The sequence below is a fragment of the Ranitomeya imitator genome, chromosome 4, assembly GCF_032444005.1.
Source record: "Ranitomeya imitator isolate aRanImi1 chromosome 4, aRanImi1.pri, whole genome shotgun sequence".
NCBI classification, from domain to species: domain Eukaryota; kingdom Metazoa; phylum Chordata; class Amphibia; order Anura; family Dendrobatidae; genus Ranitomeya; species Ranitomeya imitator.
In genome coordinates, this window is record NC_091285.1 from 604,377,765 (window position 1) to 604,400,429 (window position 22,665).

The 22,665-nt window shown below is 45.1% G+C and overlaps 1 protein-coding gene across 2 annotated transcripts in view; it reads left to right on the forward strand.

Annotated features, from left to right (window-relative positions):
* The first annotated feature begins 624 nt into the window (after window positions 1-624).
* MXD1 (MAX dimerization protein 1) overlaps window positions 625-22,665 on the forward strand; it is a 38,663-nt gene continuing 16,622 nt past the window's right edge. Inside the window, exons 1-2 of one of the 2 annotated variants that reach the window (XM_069766537.1) lie at window positions 625-924; window positions 15,933-16,029. In XM_069766537.1, coding sequence (XP_069622638.1) covers window positions 852-924; window positions 15,933-16,029 — 170 coding nt within the window. In that variant the 5' untranslated portion in view covers window positions 625-851. The remainder of the gene's footprint in view (window positions 925-15,932; window positions 16,030-22,665) is intronic. The other variant, XM_069766536.1, reaches the window with a different exon arrangement.

A 22,665-nucleotide genomic window follows, 5' to 3' on the forward strand; every position in this document is an offset into this window, starting at 1 on the left:
GTGTGTCACTGCCCCTCCGTTCCCTCCGGTGGACACGGCCGCTCTCAGGGATTTTGCACTGCAGCAATGTTCCAAATCACGTGGTGAAACAGTGAAGACCCCTGGTCACGTGACCTGTCAGCCAACCGCATTACGTAATGCGGTCTATTTCCAGAGACGATGCGGGTGACGTCACAGAGGGGGTCCCTGCTGTGAGTGACAGCTGCGCTCCGCCGATGACGTCACCAGGACCGCTCTGTGCGGCTATCCATACATAGTGAGCTGAGGAGTGTGAGCAGGCAGCGCTCTCCGCACACTGACACGTAGCGCCTGCTTAGCGATAATTAACTACATGGTAGCGACATGCCTGTTGATGACGTCACTACCTCCACGGATGGAACACATTTCCAGGAGCTGCCCACTCGGATAGGCAAACAGCTGAATAGGCGTGCCCAGCCCTATATGGGCGTGCCATTTACCGACATTGGCCAATCACAGACAAAGTCTGTTGACAGCAATTCCTGCCCCTCCCTCCAGATGTTCTATTGGTCGGCCCCATGTGTTATCAAGACCAATAGCAAGTAGAGGGTTGGAACTGTGCCGTTGAAACGTGACCAATCGGGTCTCGCCACTGTGCCAGTGGGCGTGCCTGTGCTGGTGAGAAAGGGGCGTGTTTAGCCGGAGCAGATAAACAACAATCCCAGCACTTCCCCCATAGACTCGGTTACTTAGACACCGGGACAAGGCTGAGGACACTGAGCACCAGCCCGGCGCACACTGCACACCGCTCAGCCCGCGGACTGTCACCACCCCCTCCGGTACACCGTGCCCTGTCACCACCACTACTCTCTCCTGCTCCCGGTGCTGGAAACATGGCGGCCTCGGTCTGTGTCAACATCCAGATGCTGCTGGAAGCGGCGGAGTATCTGGAGCGGAGGGAGAGAGGTGAGCGACGATCTGTGCGCTGCTGGCGCTCCAGCCTGGCCGTGGAGCGGGCGGAAGAGTCACGTGTGCACCGTGCACAGCAGTGTCCTCATATATATGTGTATATACAGTGTGTGTGTCCGTCACCTGCCCACTGATCCGTGCACAGCAGTGTCCTTATATATATGTGTATATACAGTGTATATGTCCGTCACCTGCCCACTGATCCGTGCACAGCAGTGTCCTCATATATATGTGTATATACAGTGTATATGTCCGTCACCTGCCCACTGATCCGTGCACAGCAGTGTCCTCATATATATGTGTATATACAGTGTATATGTCCGTCACCTGCCCACTGATCCGTGCACAGCAGTGTCCTTATATATATATGTGTATATACAGTGTGTCCGTCACCTGCCCACTGATCCGTGCACAGCAGTGTCCTCATATATATGTATATACAGTGTGTCCGTCACCTGCCCACTGATCCGTGCACAGCAGTGTCCTTATATATATGTGTATATACAGTGTGTCCGTCACCTGCCCACTGATCCGTGCACAGCAGTGTCCTCATATATATGTGTATATACAGTGTGTCCGTCACCTGCCCACTGATCCGTGCACAGCAGTGTCCTCATATATATGTGTATATACAGTGTGTGTGTCCGTCACCTGCCCACTGATCCGTGCACAGCACTGTCCTCATATATATGTGTATATACAGTGTGTCCGTCACCTGCCCACTGATCCGTGCACAGCAGTGTCCTCATATATATGTGTATATACAGTGTGTGTGTCCGTCACCTGCCCACTGATCCGTGCACAGCAGTGTCCTCATATATGTGTATATAGTGTGTGTCCGTCACCTGCCCACTGATCCGTGCACAGCAGTGTCCTCATATATATGTGTATATACAGTGTATATGTCCGTCACCTGCCCACTGATCCGTGCACAGCAGTGTCCTTATATATATATGTGTATATACAGTGTGTCCGTCACCTGCCCACTGATCCGTGCACAGCAGTGTCCTCATATATATGTATATACAGTGTGTCCGTCACCTGCCCACTGATCCGTGCACAGCAGTGTCCTTATATATATGTGTATATACAGTGTGTCCGTCACCTGCCCACTGATCCGTGCACAGCAGTGTCCTCATATATATGTGTATATACAGTGTGTCCGTCACCTGCCCACTGATCCGTGCACAGCAGTGTCCTCATATATATATGTATATAGTGTGTGTCCGTCACCTGCCCACTGATCCGTGCACAGCAGTGTCCTCATATATATGTGTATATACAGTGTGTCCGTCACCTGCCCACTGATCCGTGCACAGCAGTGTCCTCATATATATGTGTATATACAGTGTGTCCGTCACCTGCCCACTGATCCGTGCACAGCAGTGTCCTCATATATATGTGTATATACAGTGTGTCCGTCACCTGCCCACTGATCCGTGCACAGCAGTGTCCTCATATATATGTGTATATACAGTGTGTGTCCGTCACCTGCCCACTGATCCGTGCACAGCAGTGTCCTCATATATATGTGTATATACAGTGTGTCCGTCACCTGCCCACTGATCCGTGCACAGCAGTGTCCTCATATATATATGTATATACAGTGTATATGTCCGTCCCCTGCCCACTGATCCGTGCACAGCAGTGTCCTCATATATATGTGTATATACAGTGTGTGTCCGTCACCTGCCCACTGATCCGTGCACAGCAGTGTCCTCATATATATGTGTATATACAGTGTGTCCGTCACCTGCCCACTGATCCGTGCACAGCACTGTCCTTATATATATGTGTATATACAGTGTATATGTCCGTCACCTGCCCACTGATCCGTGCACAGCAGTGTCCTCATATATATGTGTATATAGTGTGTGTCCGTCACCTGCCCACTGATCCGTGCACAGCAGTGTCCTCATATATATGTGTATATACAGTGTATATGTCCGTCCCCTGCCCACTGATCCGTGCACAGCAGTGTCCTCATATATATGTGTATATACAGTGTGTGTCCGTCACCTGCCCACTGATCCGTGCACAGCAGTGTCCTCATATATATGTGTATATAGTGTGTGTCCGTCACCTGCCCACTGATCCGTGCACAGCACTGTCCTCATATATATGTGTATATAGTGTGTGTCCGTCACCTGCCCACTGATCCGTGCACAGCACTGTCCTCATATATATGTGTATATACAGTGTGTGTCCGTCACCTGCCCACTGATCCGTGCACAGCAGTGTCCTCATATATATGTGTATATACAGTGTGTGTCCGTCACCTGCCCACTGATCCGTGCACAGCAGTGTCCTCATATATATGTGTATATACAGTGTGTCCGTCACCTGCCCACTGATCCGTGCACAGCAGTGTCCTCATATATATGTGTATATACAGTGTGTCCGTCACCTGCCCACTGATCCGTGCACAGCAGTGTCCTCATATATATGTGTATATACAGTGTGTGTGTCCGTCACCTGCCCACTGATCCGTGCACAGCAGTGTCCTCATATATGTGTATATAGTGTGTGTCCGTCACCTGCCCACTGATCCGTGCACAGCAGTGTCCTCATATATATGTGTATATACAGTGTATATGTCCGTCACCTGCCCACTGATCCGTGCACAGCAGTGTCCTTATATATATATGTGTATATACAGTGTGTCCGTCACCTGCCCACTGATCCGTGCACAGCAGTGTCCTCATATATATGTATATACAGTGTGTCCGTCACCTGCCCACTGATCCGTGCACAGCAGTGTCCTTATATATATGTGTATATACAGTGTGTCCGTCACCTGCCCACTGATCCGTGCACAGCAGTGTCCTCATATATATATGTATATACAGTGTGTCCGTCACCTGCCCACTGATCCGTGCACAGCAGTGTCCTCATATATATGTGTATATACAGTGTATATATAGTGTGTGTGTCCGTCACCTGCCCACTGATCCGTGCACAGCACTGTCCTCATATATATGTGTATATACAGTGTGTCCGTCACCTGCCCACTGATCCGTGCACAGCAGTGTCCTCATATATATGTGTATATACAGTGTGTGTGTCCGTCACCTGCCCACTGATCCGTGCACAGCAGTGTCCTCATATATGTGTATATAGTGTGTGTCCGTCACCTGCCCACTGATCCGTGCACAGCAGTGTCCTCATATATATGTGTATATACAGTGTATATGTCCGTCACCTGCCCACTGATCCGTGCACAGCAGTGTCCTTATATATATATGTGTATATACAGTGTGTCCGTCACCTGCCCACTGATCCGTGCACAGCAGTGTCCTCATATATATGTATATACAGTGTGTCCGTCACCTGCCCACTGATCCGTGCACAGCAGTGTCCTTATATATATGTGTATATACAGTGTGTCCGTCACCTGCCCACTGATCCGTGCACAGCAGTGTCCTCATATATATATGTATATACAGTGTGTCCGTCACCTGCCCACTGATCCGTGCACAGCAGTGTCCTCATATATATATGTATATAGTGTGTGTCCGTCACCTGCCCACTGATCCGTGCACAGCAGTGTCCTCATATATATGTGTATATACAGTGTGTCCGTCACCTGCCCACTGATCCGTGCACAGCAGTGTCCTCATATATATGTGTATATACAGTGTGTCCGTCACCTGCCCACTGATCCGTGCACAGCAGTGTCCTCATATATATGTGTATATACAGTGTGTCCGTCACCTGCCCACTGATCCGTGCACAGCAGTGTCCTCATATATATGTGTATATACAGTGTGTGTCCGTCACCTGCCCACTGATCCGTGCACAGCAGTGTCCTCATATATATGTGTATATACAGTGTGTCCGTCACCTGCCCACTGATCCGTGCACAGCAGTGTCCTCATATATATATGTATATACAGTGTATATGTCCGTCCCCTGCCCACTGATCCGTGCACAGCAGTGTCCTCATATATATGTGTATATACAGTGTGTGTCCGTCACCTGCCCACCGATCCGTGCACAGCAGTGTCCTCATATATATGTGTATATACAGTGTGTCCGTCACCTGCCCACTGATCCGTGCACAGCACTGTCCTTATATATATGTGTATATACAGTGTATATGTCCGTCACCTGCCCACTGATCCGTGCACAGCAGTGTCCTCATATATATGTGTATATAGTGTGTGTCCGTCACCTGCCCACTGATCCGTGCACAGCAGTGTCCTCATATATATGTGTATATACAGTGTATATGTCCGTCCCCTGCCCACTGATCCGTGCACAGCAGTGTCCTCATATATATGTGTATATACAGTGTGTGTCCGTCACCTGCCCACTGATCCGTGCACAGCAGTGTCCTCATATATATGTGTATATAGTGTGTGTCCGTCACCTGCCCACTGATCCGTGCACAGCACTGTCCTCATATATATGTGTATATAGTGTGTGTCCGTCACCTGCCCACTGATCCGTGCACAGCACTGTCCTCATATATATGTGTATATACAGTGTGTGTCCGTCACCTGCCCACTGATCCGTGCACAGCAGTGTCCTCATATATATGTGTATATACAGTGTGTCCGTCACCTGCCCACTGATCCGTGCACAGCAGTGTCCTCATATATATGTGTATATACAGTGTGTCCGTCACCTGCCCACTGATCCGTGCACAGCAGTGTCCTCATATATATGTGTATATACAGTGTGTCCGTCACCTGCCCACTGATCCGTGCACAGCAGTGTCCTCATATATATGTGTATATACAGTGTGTCCGTCACCTGCCCACTGATCCGTGCACAGCAGTGTCCTCATATATATATGTATATACAGTGTATATGTCCGTCCCCTGCCCACTGATCCGTGCACAGCAGTGTCCTCATATATATGTGTATATACAGTGTGTGTCCGTCACCTGCCCACTGATCCGTGCACAGCAGTGTCCTCATATATATGTGTATATACAGTGTGTCCGTCACCTGCCCACTGATCCGTGCACAGCACTGTCCTTATATATATGTGTATATACAGTGTATATGTCCGTCACCTGCCCACTGATCCGTGCACAGCAGTGTCCTCATATATATGTGTATATAGTGTGTGTCCGTCACCTGCCCACTGATCCGTGCACAGCAGTGTCCTCATATATATGTGTATATACAGTGTATATGTCCGTCCCCTGCCCACTGATCCGTGCACAGCAGTGTCCTCATATATATGTGTATATACAGTGTGTGTCCGTCACCTGCCCACTGATCCGTGCACAGCAGTGTCCTCATATATATGTGTATATAGTGTGTGTCCGTCACCTGCCCACTGATCCGTGCACAGCACTGTCCTCATATATATGTGTATATACAGTGTGTGTCCGTCCCCTGCCCACTGATCCGTGCACAGCACTGTCCTTATATATATATATATGTATATAGTGTGTGTCCGTCACCTGCCCACTGATCAGTGCACAGCAGTGTCCTCTTATATATATGTGTATATACAGTGTGTCCGTCACCTGCCCACTGATCCGTGCACAGCAGTGTCCTCATATATATGTGTATATACAGTGTGTGTCCGTCACCTGCCCACTGATCCGTGCACAGCAGTGTCCTCATATATATGTGTATATACAGTGTGTCCGTCACCTGCCCACTGATCCGTGCACAGCAGTGTCCTCATATATATGTGTATATACAGTGTGTCCGTCACCTGCCCACTGATCCGTGCACAGCAGTGTCCTCATATATATATGTATATACAGTGTGTCCGTCACCTGCCCACTGATCCGTGCACAGCAGTGTCCTTATATATATGTGTATAGTGTGTCCGTCACCTGCCCACTGATCCGTGCACAGCAGTGTCCTCATATATATGTGTATATACAGTGTGTGTCCGTCACCTGCCCACTGATCCGTGCACAGCAGTGTCCTCATATATATGTGTATATACAGTGTGTGTCCGTCACCTGCCCACTGATCCGTGCACAGCAGTGTCCTCATATATATGTGTATATACAGTGTGTGTCCGTCACCTGCCCACTGATCCGTGCACAGCAGTGTCCTCATATATATGTGTATATACAGTGTGTGTCCGTCACCTGCCCACTGATCCGTGCACAGCAGTGTCCTCATATATATGTGTATATAGTGTGTGTCCGTCACCTGCCCACTGATCCGTGCACAGCACTGTCCTTATATATATATGTATATGGTGTGTGTCCGTCACCTGCCCACTGATCCATGCACAGCACTGTCCTTATATATATATGTATATAGTGTGTGTCCGTCACTTGCCCACTGATCCGTGCACAGCAGTGTCCTCTTATATATGTGTATATACAGTGTATATGTCCGTCACCTGCCCACTGATCCGTGCACAGCACTGTCCTTATATATATATGTATATAGTGTGTGTCCGTCACCTGCCCACTGATCCGTGCACAGCAGTGTCATCATATATATATGTATATACAGTATATATGTCCGTCACCTGCCCACTGATCCGTGCACAGCACTGTCCTCATATATATATATGTATATACAGTATATATGTCCGTCACCTGCCCACTGATCCGTGCACAGCACTGTCCTCATATATATATGTATATACAGTATATATGTCCGTCACCTGCCCACTGATCCGTGTACAGCAGTGTCCTCATATATATGTGTATATACAGTGTGTGTCCGTCACCTGCCCACTGATCCGTGCACAGCACTGTCCTCATATATATGTGTGTATACAGTGTATATATAGTGTGTGTCCGTCACCTGCCCACTGATCCATGCACAGCACTGTCCTCATATATATGTGTATATACAGTGTGTGTCCGTCACCTGCAAACTGATCCGTGCACAGCACTGTCCTCATATATATGTATATACAGTGTGTGTGTCCGTCACCTTCCCACTGATCCGTGCACAGCAGTGTCCTCATATATATGTGTATATACAGTGTGTGTCCGTCACCTGCCCACTGATCCGTGCACAGCACTGTCCTCATATATATGTGTATATACAGTGTGTGTCCGTCACCTGCCCACTGATCCGTGCACAGCACTGTCCTCATATATATGTGTGTATACAGTGTATATATAGTGTGTGTGTCCGTCACCTGCCCACTGATCCGTGCACAGCACTGTCCTCATATATATGTGTGTATACAGTGTATATATAGTGTGTGTGTCCGTCACCTGCCCACTGATCCGTGCACAGCACTGTCCTCATATATATGTGTATATACAGTGTGTCCGTCACCTACCCACTGATCCGTGCACAGCAGTGTCCTCATATATGTGTATATAGTGTGTGTCCGTCACCTGCCCACTGATCCGTGCACAGCACTGTCCTCATATATATGTGTATATAGTGTGTGTCCGTCACCTACCCACTGATCCGTGCACAGCACTGTCCTCAAATATATGTGTATATACAGTGTGTGTCCGTCACCTGCCCACTGATCCGTGCACAGCAGTGTCCTCATATATATATGTATATAGTGTGTGTCCGTCACCTGCCCACTGATCCGTGCACAGCAGTGTCCTCATATATATATGTATATAGTGTGTCCGTCACCTACCCACTGATCCGTGCACAGCACTGTCCTCATATATATGTGTATATACAGTGTGTGTCCGTCACCTGCCCACTGATCCGTGCACAGCAGTGTCCTCATATATATGTGTATATACAGTGTGTCCGTCACCTGCCCACTGATCCGTGCACAGCAGTGTCCTCATATATATGTGTATATACAGTGTGTCCGTCACCTGCCCACTGATCCGTGCACAGCAGTGTCCTCATATATATATGTATATACAGTGTGTCCGTCACCTGCCCACTGATCCATGCACAGCAGTGTCCTTATATATATGTATATAGTGTGTGTCCGTCACCTGCCCACTGATCCGTGCACAGCACTGTCCTCATATATGTGTATATACAGTGTATATGTCCGTCACCTGCCCACTGATCCGTGCACAGCAGTGTTCTCATATATATATATGTGTATATACAGTGTGTGTCCGTCCCCTGCCCACTGATCCGTGCACAGCAGTGTCCTCATATATGTGTATATACAGTGTGTGTCCGTCCCCTGCCCACTGATCCGTGCACAGCACTGTCCTCATATATATGTGTATATACAGTGTGTATCCGTCACCTGCCCACTGATCCGTGCACAGCACTGTCCTCATATATATATATATATATATGTATATACAGTGTGTGTCCATCACCTGCCCACTGATCCGTGCACAGCAGTGTCCTCATATACGTGTATATACAGTGTGTGTGTCCGTCACCTGCCCACTGATCCGTGCACAGCACTGTCCTCCTATATATATGTATATACAGTGTGTCCATCACCTGCCCACTGATCCGTGCACAGCAGTGTCCTCATATACGTGTATATACAGTGTATGTGTCCGTCACCTGACCACTGATCCGTGCACAGCAGTGTCCTCATATATATATGTGTATATACAGTGTGTGTCCGTCCCCTGCCCACTGATCGTGCACAGCAGTGTCCTCATATATATGTATACAGTGTGTGTCCGTCACCTGCCCACTGATCCGTGCACAGCAGTGTCCTCATATATATGTGTATATACCAGGGTGGATAAAAATCAATTTTTTAAAAAAAAAAAAATCAAAAATATCGGGGTTTTTTTTATTTAAATCGGATTTTTTTCAATAAACTGCTTTTTGAGGAAAATATTTTACCATCCAAAGGTTCTTCCACCATGAGATAAAGCTGAGTTGTTTAACTCAGTAGAATAAAGGCTGTATATGTGTAACATTCACAATGCCATGCTCTTCCAGAGGTTTCTGTAGGATTAGTGGGCAGTTTCTCTCCTATATTATCACAGACGCTCGCTTTACTTACGCGTTCTCAAAACTGAATTTGGCTCCGCAAAGGTCCCAACCTCATCTTCATCACCGCACTTCTCATGATGTTGCCTCATTCGCGCTACCAGACCTTGCATCTTTGTTGCATCGTTTGCATTTTGCACGCATGCCTGCCTTACCGATAGGCGAAGGAGCTTCATTAAAATATTCCCAAACTGGGTCTCTTTTACGGCCTGCTGCCATTATAAGGAAAGAATGTAATAAACCTCAGATCGTACACACAAACAGATCCAGACTTGTCTGTCTGTGGCTATGCTGCAGTATTGTGCTCAAAGTTTCACTTTCATTTTCTTGTCTGCTTGCCCTTCCTCCTCCTCACACTTAGATTCATATTCTTCTTGTGTTGTGCAGATCTATTCCACTTCAAACAATCAGAAACATATTGTCTAACTTCTTGGACTTGGCACTGAAGGGGTTGATTCTGTATTCATAGGTTTGTAGAACAATAGGATTAAGGTCTTTTTCTCAACTCTGTTCATGCTGTAACATTTTTGCTGTGAAGAAGAGACTGGGACCTCTGCGGAGTCAAATTCAGTTAGGTAGAAACTTTGATTTAAATCACTGATTTAAATCAATCCTTACTGACTAGTGATTTAAATCGTGATTTTAAATCGTGATTTAAATCAGTTAGATTTAAATCAAATCCACCCTGGTATATACAGTATGTGTCCGTCACCTGCCCACTGATCCGTGCACAGCAGTGTCCTCATATATGTATATGCATATATACAGTGTATATGTCCGTCACCTGCCCACTGATCCGTGCACAGCAGTGTCCTCATATATATGTGTATATACAGTGTGTGTGTCCGTCACCTGCCCACTGATCCGTGCACAGCAGTGTCCTCATATATATGTGTATATACAGTGTGTGTGTCCGTCACCTGCCCACTGATCTGTGCACAGCAGTGTCCTCATATATATGTGTATATACAGTGTATGTGTCCGTCACCTGCCCACTGATCCGTGCACAGCACTGTCCTCATATATATGTGTATATAGTGTGTGTCCGTCACCTGCCCACTGATCTGTGCACAGCAGTGTCCTCATATATATGTGTATATACAGTGTGTGTGTCCGTCACCTGCCCACTGATCTGTGCACAGCAGTGTCCTCATATATATGTGTATATACAGTGTATGTGTCCGTCACCTGCCCACTGATCCGTGCACAGCACTGTCCTCATATATATGTGTATATAGTGTGTGTCCGTCACCTGCCCACTGATCTGTGCACAGCAGTGTCCTCATATATATGTGTATATACAGTGTATGTCCGTCACCTGCCCACTGATCCATGCACAGCAGTGTCCTCATATATATGTGTATATACAGTGTGTGTCCGTCACCTGCCCGCTGATCCATGCACAGCAGTGTCCTCATGTATATGTTTATATACAGTGTGTGTCCGTCACCTGCCCACTGATCCGTGCACAGCAGTGTCATTGTTATTATTATTATTATTATTATTATACAGTACATTTACATAGCGTCATTTATTCCATGGCACTTTAGTTTTGAACGGGGCAAATATAGACCAGTACAATAAACATGAGTAAAACGAGGTACACACAAGTACAGGAGGAGAGCGGACCCTGCCCACGAGGGCTCACAGTCTACAGGGGGTGGGTGAGGATACACTAGGAGACGGTAGAGCTGGTCATGCGTCGGTTCTTAGATATCTGTGTATATACAGTGTGTGATATGTCCGTCACCTGCCCACTGATCCGTGCACAGCAGTGTCCTCATATATATGTGTATATACAGTGTGTCCGTCACCTGCCCACTGATCCGTGCACAGCAGTGTCCTCATATATATGTGTATATACAGTGTGTCCGTCACCTGCCCACTGATCCGTGCACAGCAGTGTCCTCATATATATGTGTATATACACTGTGTCCGTCACCTGCCCACTGATCCGTGCACAGCAGTGTGCTCATGTATATGTGTATATACAGTGTGTGTCCGTCCCCTGCCCACTGATCGTGCACTGCAGTGTCCTCATATATATGTATACAGTGTGTGTCCGTCACCTGCCCACTGATCCGTGCACAGTAGTGTCCTCATATATGTGTGTGTGTGTATATACAGTGTATGTGTCTGTCACCTGCCCACTGAACCGTGCACAGCAGTGTCCTCATATACACTGCTCAAAAAAATAAAGGGAACACTTAAACCACAGAATATAACTCCAAGTACCGTAAATCAAACTTTTGTGAAATCAAACTGTCCACTTAGGAAGCAACACTCTTTGACAATCAATTTCACATGCTGTAGTGCAAATGGAATAGACAACAGATGGAAATTATTGGCAATTATCAAGACACATTCAATAAAGGAGCGGTTCTGCAGGTGGGGACCACAGACCACATCTCAGTACCAATGCTTTCTGGCTGATGTTTTTGTCACTTTTGAATGTTGGCTGTGCTTTCACACTCGTGGTAGCATGAGACTGACTCTACAACCCACACAAGTGGCTCAGGTAGTGCAGCTCATCCAGGATGGCACATCAATGCGTGCTGTGGCAAGAAGGTTTGCTGTGTCTGTCAGCGTTGTGTCCAGAGGCTGGAGGCGCTACCAGGAGACAGGCCAGTACACCAGGAGATGTGGAGGGGACTGTAGAAGGGCAACAATCCAGCAGCAGGTCTGCTACTTCCGCCTTTGTGCAAGGAGGAACAGGAGGAGAACTGCCAGAGCCCTGCAAAATGACTTTCAGCAGGCCACAAATGTGCATGTGTCTGCACAAACGGTTTGAAACCGACTCCATGAGGATGGTCTGAGTGCCCAACATCCACAGATGGGGTTGTGCTCACAGCCTAACACCGTGCAGGACGCTTTGCATTTGCCACAGAACACCAGTATTGGCAAATTCGGCACTGGTGCCCTGTGTTGTTCACAGATGAAAGCAGGTTCACACTGAGCACATGTGACAGAGGCTGGAGACGCCGTGGAGAGCGATCTGCTGCCTACAGCATCCTCCAGCATTACTGGTTTGGCAGTGGGTCAGTAATGGTGTGTTGCACAGCCCTCCATGTGCTCGCCAGAGGTAGCCTGACTGCCATTAGGTACCAAGATGAGATTCTCAGACCCCTTGTGAGATCATGTGCTCGAACGGTTGACCCTGGGTTTCCCCTAATGCAGGACAATGCCAGACCTAATGTGGCTGGAGTGTCACAGCAGTTCCTGCAAGATGAAGGCATTGAAGCTATGGATTGGCCCGCCCGTTCCCCAGACCTGAATCCAATTGAGCACATCTGGGACATCATGTCTCGCTCCATTCACCAATGTCACGTTGCACCACAGACTGTCCAGGAGTTGGCGGATGCTTTAGTCCAGGTCTGGCATTGTAGGGAGGTCATACAGGCACGTGGAGGCCACACACACTACTGAGCATCATTTCCTTGGCTTGAGGCATTTCCACTGAAGTTGGATCAGCCTGTAATTTGATTTTCCACTTTGATTATGAGTATCATTTCAAATCCAGACCTCTGTGAGATATTCATTTTGATTTACATTGATAATTATGTTTTTTATTGTTCTGAATACATTTCAGTATGCAATGAATAAAAATTTGCAACTGGAATATTTCATTCAGAGATATCTAGTATGTGGGATTTTAGTGTTCCCTTTGTTTTTTAGATCTATCTATCTAAATGTATATCTATATCTTGAAAAAGGACACCATATCCGAAGCGTTGCCACGCCGTTCAGGCATTAAAAGCCCACTTTTTTCTATTTTTTTGTGTGCTGTTTTCCATTTTTTTTACTTATATCTATATCTATATATTTCTATCTATCTATATCTCAAATTTTTTTTTAACATTTCTATATGGAAGCCTGGCATATACTAAGGATCAGGATTTTGCCTGCATCTCGGCATGAATTTGCCTATCATTTTCCCACAATGCACCTGTGTATGCTGTCATGCTATATGATGCCATGTGCGCCGTCTGTTGCCATCCACGTGCACATACCTGACATACACGTGGCTTTCTGTCCTGTCGCACGGACTATGTATATACAGTAATATCCGGTGTGTGATGTATAATGAGCACATTAGTGTACAGTAGTAAATATTCTGCGGCCACCCCTCCAGGTTGCTCAGTGTATGATGCATGCAGGAGCAGCATTATTTCTGTGCAGATCCCCCAGTGCTGCGCTCCTTCTGCACGTCCACACTCATCGCCATAAGCTGTTGTGTTATTACGGTGCCGTCATGAGTGCACATATGAGTGATCCCGTTTATGAGCGGGGTAATCACTCCAGAGCAGGTTACTAATGGCTGCTCAGGCTCCTCCATCAGATGAGATGCCCATCTCCGCACATGCTGATTCCTGGCGCCCCCCGTGTGGTACTCACCGAGCAGCTCCGTACAATGTGTGCTAATGTCGTCCCCATAAACATGTACACAGCCAGTCCTAATCCCCCTATACTTGGTATAGCCAAGCGCTGGCGGGACCGTGAAAGCAGTAATTACCCGGCCGCATCTCTCCATAATAGTTGTTAATTATCTTCCAAATATTTTTCCACTTGTGCCGCCTCCTATTATTATGTTAATTTATTGAATAATTCACGTGATGCAGCACCGAGCTGCATGGATTTGGGCCTGCCTCTTTTTCTAGGCTCTGACATGTATATAAGCTCATGCTAAAAATACAAGGGTATTTGCATTTAAAAAAAAAAAAAAGGAAAAAAGTGGTCTTGTATTTGTGGAGGTCTTCAGCGAGGGGTGCATGGGCTGTACACAGTGAGGAATCAGTGTGTGTGTGTGCCTGTTACTAGCGGTCACAACTGATTCCAGAGGGGGAAGGGTACCCTACTATGCTGGAAGGAACATGAGCCTTATTTGTGTGTGTGTGTTTATATTTTTTTTTTTTGTCATTTATCTGATAAAATGCCAGCATGTACTGAAAACGCCCATGAATGTGCTGCATTTAATACCTAGGAACTTGAGTATCTCTCATTGTTGTCTTCTGCATTGTGTTGTTATCCATTATTGACATTTTATATTGCCTTTTTAAAGCTTGTTTTATGCCTCAGATGAAAAGCATGCATAAAGCTGACTTCCTGGAGAAAAACAAAAAAAGTAAAGCCATCCCACCAACGTCAAGGTGTACCCAAGTTCGGGATGGTTCTTTAGAACACCATGACGTGGTTCGATGGCTTTTACGTTGTTTTTTTTTTTTTGTTTGTTTTTGTTAATCAAAAACTGTGTCTTCTAAGTACACAATATTATTTATATGCCCTATTGCTATTACTAATTACAGCATGGTATATGTTCATTTTGTTCCTGTCTTGGGTTTTGAATGTCGCCTTAGGCTACTTTTACACTTGCCGTGGTTTTTTGCCACTCGTTATTGCAGGTCTTTTTTGCGGGCGGTATCGTCGCAACTTTCATGGTCTACCGCAATAACAGACTTCAAAAATACTTGCGGATCGCAGTTTTTCGGTTTTCCAATACTATGGAAATAGTATTGGGGGGGGAAAAACGGCGGTCAGCAAAACCGGAAGTCACAGTGCACCACAAAAACAAACTTCCGTTATTTTTGCGGCCCCATTGATCTTCAATGGGGGCTGTGCCCGTGAGCCATGAAAAAGATCGAGCAGGCTCAATCTTTTTTCACGGCCATACGGCTCATGGCGCACCGTGAAATTATTGCAGCCCATTTTTGCAACCCCATAGCAATCTATTGGGGCCGCAAAACAACGGTAAGTGTAAAAGCAGCCTTGTGGAGTCTGGTTACTTTAAGTGGACTTCCATCTTGGACTCTCTGCTGATTATATCCGAGAATTGCATAATTGACCATTTGCGCATTTAATGCTATAGCATTTGTTTCGTGGTAGGTGTCAATGCTAACCCTGCAATGGAATTGCTCTTTATGGCATCTCGTAATCTGCCAGTATTTTAATATGATCAATCTGTTTTTATTTTTGTTTGGGGTTTTTTATGTGCAATTTGGAAAAGTGGTTGTTGTATTTGATATATTTTTACTTTTCTGTTTATGATGACATTGTGTACTCTTTCTGATGGGGTCTGTGCTTTTGCCACATTACTTTGTCACTAGTGCTTAGATCAAGGCTTTTAATGAGTCTTCTGGTTAAAAGATGTCTCTTGTCTAATGCAGAAGCCGAGCATGGTTATGCTTCCATGTTGCCTTACAATAGCAAGGAGAGGGACAGCTTGAAGAGGAAGAGCAAATCGAAAAAAAGCAGCAGTAGCAGGTAAGCTCATGCCCACGACGTGCTGCAGTCACGAAGAGTTTTGCTGTCCGCTCACATGCAATCCATATGTGACGTTTGGCAGCGTGCACTCGCCCCAACCCTCCCCCCCCCCCCCCTCAGCCCCCCCTACTGCCCCAGTGGATTTGGGCCTTCATTGAGAAACCTCTCGTGATTCCATCTCTGGGTTTCATGTGAAAAATGTGTCTGAGCTGTTAAAGTGGTGAGAATGAAAAGCAGATTGGACTGCCGAGTGAATAAAATATAAGGTGACACATCCCAGGTAGTGCGAGGAAGGTGCGACTGCCGTAATTCGCATATGAAAGCAGAAATGAAATACTGTAATATCCAAAGAAAACGATTAAGGGTATGTGCACACGTTCAGGATTTGCATTTGCATTTTTTTTGCTCTAAAAACGCATTTAGAATGCATTCCGCAATTTTTGTGCACATGATGCGTTTTTTCCGCGAACAAAAACGCATCGTGGTAAAAAAACAGCATGTTTATTAATTTTGCGGATTTTTCATGTTTTCCCCGCAATTTAATGCATTGGGAAAGCTCCGGGAAAAAAAATGCGCAAAAACGCATGCGGATTTCTGGCAGAAATGTCTGTTTTTGTCAGGAAATTTCTGCAAGAAATCCTGTACGTGTACATACCCTTAATGTTCAAAAATGCATGTAAATAAAATGCTTTATTTAGGTCTTTGCTATGCTCTTTATTCAGAGACCGTTCACATTGTATTAGGTTGTCCTCAGCTTTAGGCTATGTGCACACTTTGCAGATTCCACTGCGGATTTTTCCGCAGCAGAATTCCTAAATCCGCAGTGAAAACCCGTCGCGGTTTTTACTGCGGATTTATCGCGGTTTTTACTGCGTTTTCTTCTGCGGATTTTCATCTGCAGTTTTCTATTGGAGCAGGTGAAAATCCGCAGAAAAGAAGTGACATGCTGCGGAATGTAATCCGCAGCGTTTCCGCGTGTTTTTTTCCGCAGCATGTGCACTGCGTTTTTTGTTTCCCATAGGTTTACATTGGACTGTAAACTCATGGGAAACTGCTGCAGATCCGCAGCGGTCAAATCCGCTGCGGATCCGCAGCAAAATCCGCAAAGTGTGAATATAGCCTTACGCTGTTTGTGTTACTATAGTTTTTAGATCTGTTCTAATTGACTTGTGCGTACCTCCTCGTATTCTTTAGCTCAAACCGAGTATGCGGGCTTGATTGCCTCCCTCCATCTAATCAGCTAGCGGTACATGACCCCTTGTTTGTGCATTTAGGGCTCAAAACATAATAATTTGCAGTTGTTGTTGTTTTTTTTGTTTGTTTTTTTTCTTTAACTTGTGGTTTTTGCTGACTTTTTGCATCAAATTAATCAAAATGAGACATACCGTTCATTAATTTAGCACTTTGGTGCTTTAATTTCTGCCTTTTACCGTTTTCGGCAACTTTATAGTGCAAAAAAGTTAGACTTTTTGCAAAATCCTGCAAAACATGCATGCATAAAATCAATCCAGCTAAGGGTGAAACCTGCCAAAAAAAAAAAAAAAACCCTGACCAGCACCTCCATATAGTGTGAACAGGTGCAAGCTGCAATGACTGCATAGCATACAAAAGGTACACAGCAGCACTCTGTAAAGACCAAGATATATGCAAACATAGGATCTAAACTGCATTGTTGCTGATTATAATGTATTAAGAAAAAAAAAGGTTCTTAACTAGTGATTTCTCGAGCACGCTCGGGGGTACTGCAGGTATTTTTTTTTTAGTGCTCGTAGATTTAGTTTTTCTTCGCTGCAGTTGAATGATTTCCATCAGTTAGCCAGCATAAGTACATGTGGGGGTTGCCAGGTTTCTAGGGAATCCCCACATGTACTTATGCTGGCTAACAGATGTAAATCATTCAGCTGCGGCAAGAAAAACTAAATCTCCGAGCACTAAAAAATACTCGGACACCTACCTGAGCGTGCTCGAGAAATCTTGAGTAACGAGTATATTTCATAAACTGTCCGATTCACGTGTGCCCATCAACCATGGCAAGGTGGCACTTCTCTGATGGATCCCATCATCCTAAAGATGCCTCTCTTGGGCTATAAGCCTACAATTTAAATGGGCAAATGTGCGCGTCTTTTTTTTTTTTTTTTTTTTTTTCCCCTCCTACATTTTATTCAGCAACAATGTAGTCTAGGTCCTCTATTTGCATTTGCATATAGATTGGTCCTTACAGAGTGCTCCTGTGTCTCCCTTTTTTGTATGCTTTTCATGAATCTGTCTAAATATCTGGAAAAGCTACATAAACTTAAAACTCAGAGAACTAAACAACAAAAGACAAGTTGAAAAATGGCGCAAATCATTTTTTTTGCATGCTATTTAGTCATTACAGCTTGCACCTGTTCACACTATATAGAGGTGCTGGTCAGGTTTTTTTTTTTTCAGTTTCCAATAGGAGGTTGTGACTGCCTTTTTTTCTAACTGTTCACACCTCCCATCAGCCCAAGGGTGCTTTTAATAAGTGTTGGCTCCTAACCTGCCCATTTAAAATTGTTTAGAACCTACCAAAGAAGTGTCACCTTGCTGTGGTTGATGGGCACACATCAATTGACAAATGTATGCGCTAAGAACATTCTTTTTTTTTTTTTTTTCTTAATACATTTTATTCAGCAACAATGTAGTTTAGATCCTGTTTGCATATATCATGGTCCTTAGAGTCCTTCTGTGTTCCCCCTTTTTGTGTGCTTTTTCATTAATCTCTCAAAGTACATGTGGGGGTTACCTGGTTTCTCGGGAATCCCCACATGTACTTATGCTGGCTAACAGATGTAAATCATTCAGCTGCGGCAAGAAAAACTAAATCTCCGAGCACTAAAAAATACTCGTGCTCGGGAAATCTCGAGTAACAAGTATATTTGTCCCTTCATAGAATAGTTCACCTGACATCTCTCCCCATGGCAGGGCATTTAATCACACAGCGGGTGGCTTGTCTATAAATTGGCTAAGACAGTATTGCAACGAGACCATAGATTGAGACCCATTTAAGCGCTAATTGGCGCGAAACGGCCGTCGTCTTACACCAGCTCGCACATCCCAGCAACCTGTTCCTCTGGCCATGACATCTTAAAGTTTGAATAAAGGATGAAGTTTTAAGGACCGGTGAGTGCTATCTGCATTTTTCTTCTTTGCTGCATACTCCCTGTTTTTGCATGAGCACCCGGAATCCATAGAGGCGATCTCTATCAAAAAGCACTCCATTCAGCATATGCTTGTCTGACCCCACAGCAGTGCCGTTATACTTTTTCTTTTTTGTATATGAAGACCATAGATTAGAAAAAAAAATTCTTATTTTTTGCTGCAAAATTTTTCATTACGTTTGCAGTAAATGTTTGCACAAATTGCAACATTTCGTTGTTATAAATGCCCAAATCAAATCTTATCAGTGTTTTCACTCCATTTATTGCACCAGTTTTTAGTACCTGCCCCAACGTCATGTCAAAAGGGGGGTTGTAGTTAATCTGTTGGCGTGAAGTACAACCCATTTATGATTTAATTTCTAATATTGTGCATCGTATTACCGTAATTGCGTCCCTGCCTTCTCTTGTGTGAGTACAGCCTTTCTACGCCATAGCTGTACAGCACCGTGACGCCATATTCGGAGAGCGCAGTGCACTGTCTGTACAGAAGGAGCTACCTTCATGTGTCAGCATATTCTAATGTATTAGTATGTGTTTTATTCTATTTCTGGGCCTAAACGCCTCTCATTTGTTGTACTCGCATATTCATTGCTGGCTTCCCCCATGGATTCCTATTCAATGTATGGAAATGGTGAATTGCTCAGCTGTAACCATAGTAACATGAGGCAGGATGAGACACATAGGCAGCCGTGTCGTTGGTGTACCGCCACCATGTGCGTCGTCCCTTGGCCTGTCATTATGCAGCGTGCACGCTGAGGGGACAGATGACAAGGTCACACAGAGTTTGGGCCTAATGGGACATCCCTGGTAAAAACTGTCACAGGCAAATTGTTTGCATGGAAGCCATCGACGTGACTATAACATGAGGCTAGGGACATGGAAATGGCTAGTACATACAGCACATCTCCTAATGTGAAGCCTATGCTCTGCTATGGGCCAATACTGGTCGGCGACTACCCCCACAGTGACACAAATTGCATCTGACAGTCGCCATATGAACCACATTAATAATTTGCACAACAGAATAAAATGGGTTAATAGAAGGTAGTGCCTGCTATATAGGGCCCATGTGAGAATACGCTAAGAGGAGACATGGCTGTCCTGCTTATTGGCGGCCGTCATGCTTTAACAAAAATGGGGTATATCATGAGTTTTCATATCATGCTGTATGCATAATAATTGTATATCTTTGTATTTAAAGATTTCCCTTCCCCAATATCTGGTGGGAATTGATGATAAATCATGTGATTGAGGGGATTATTGGGGCGAGACGGCCATACATTTCTTACAGCGGCCACTGAAGGGGAATTCAGTAGGCTAGCCATTCCTATAAATGGCCGATTATGTAGTGCATATAAGGGCCATGTCTGGTTCATAAAGGGGGCTCCTGAGCTGGTACCCTTTCTTTGACATTCACACGCCCTAATATGTCAAATGGGATAACCACTTATTAAAAAAAAAAAAAAAAATCGCAGATCAGTCTTTTCCATGGCCATATGTCTCTTTTCTGTTGTGCCAGCCTGAATGCTAGACAATACTTATGTAAAAACGAAGTACTAAAATATGGAATAATACTGCGACGTCTGCAAGGTGTTTTACTGGATCCTCGGACTAGACAAAGATCAGCATATCGGTCTCTTACAGCCACGTTCAGTATTTTACCTCAGTATTTATAAGCCAAAACCTGGAGTGGGTGATGAATACCGGCGTGGTGGCGTGTTCCTATTATACTTTTTCCTTTTGATTATTCAACTCCTAGTTTTGGCTTACTGACCAAATACTGTGGTAAAATACTGACCAAATACGTGTGAACGTTGCCCATTTATTTTTAATTCAATGTCGAACACTACAGGGACACAATGGTGCAATACGGTCAGCAAATCACCTATTGAACAACTGAAATGCTCCAGACATAGGAGATATATATATAATTTTTTTATTTATTTTTTTCTCCTACTGCTTTGAGGGCCTTCAGGTCAGTAAGGACCACCATTTTCTTCATGAACTTGGAAGAACAGGATGAGCACTGCTATAGGACTATTCCAGGCAATTCTTAGAAAAAAGCATGACTACATGTCATGTTGATGTGATCTGCAATCTATTACTGGTTCTCCACTATTGGTAACACATGTCTACTTTCTTCCAAATTGGCTCCGCAGTTCTCCGCTGGTTGTGTTTTGGTATTTTAGTGAATAGAGCTCAGCTGTGATGCAACACAAAATCTGTGAACAGTAGAGCAATATTTAGGAAGGAAGCGACCATGTTTTCCTGTGCTGGAGAACCCCTTTAAGTTGCCTTATGGCCAGTAACTCAGATGATGTCTACAGGTCCTTCTCAAAAAATTAGCATATAGTGTTAAATTTCATTATTTACCATAATGTAATGATTACAATTAAACTTTCATATATTATAGATTCATTATCCACCAACTGAAATTTGTCAGGTCTTTTATTGTTTTAATACTGATGATTTTGGCATACAACTCCTGATAACCCAAAAAACCTGTCTCAATAAATTGTCATATTTCACCCATCCAATCAAATAAAAGTGTTTTTTAATAACAACCAAAAAAACCAACAAATAATAATGTTCAGTTATGCACTCAATACTTGGTCGGGAATCCTTTGGCAGAAATGACTGCTTCAATGCGGCGTGGCATGGAGGCAATCAGCCTGTGACACTGCTGAGATGTTATGGAGGCCCAGGATGCTTCAATAGCGGCCTTAAGCTCATCCAGAGTGTTGGGTCTTGCGTCTCTCAACTTTCTCTTCACAATATCCCACAGATTCTCTATGGGGTTCAGGTCAGGAGAGTTGGCAGGCCAATTGAGCACAGTAATACCATGGTCAGTAAACCATTTACCAGTGGTTTTGGCACTGTGAGCAGGTGCCAGGTCGTGCTGAAAAATGAAATCTTCATCTCCATAAAGCATTTCAGCCGATGGAAGCATGAAGTGCTCCAAAATCTCCTGATGGCTAGCTGCATTGACCCTGCCCTTGATGAAACACAGTGGACCAACACCAGCAGCTGACATGGCACCCCACACCATCACTGACTGTGGGTACTTGACACTGGACTTCAGGCATTTTGGCATTTCCTTCTCCCCAGTCTTCCTCCAGACTCTGGCACCTTGATTTCCGAATGACATGCAAAATTTGCTTTCATCAGAAAAAAGTACTTGGGACCACTTAGCAACAGTCCAGTGCTGCTTCTCTGTAGCCCAGGTCAGGCGCCTCTGCCGCTGTTTATGGTTCAAAAGTGGCTTTACCTGGGGAATGCGGCACCTGTAGCCCATTTCCTGCACACGCCTGTGCACGGTGGCTCTGGATGTTTCCACACCAGACTCAGTCCACTGCTTCCTCAGGTTCCCCAAGGTCTGGAATCGGTCCTTCTCCACAATCTTCCTCAGGGTCCGGTCTCCTCTTCTCGTTGTACAGCGTTTTCTGCCACATTG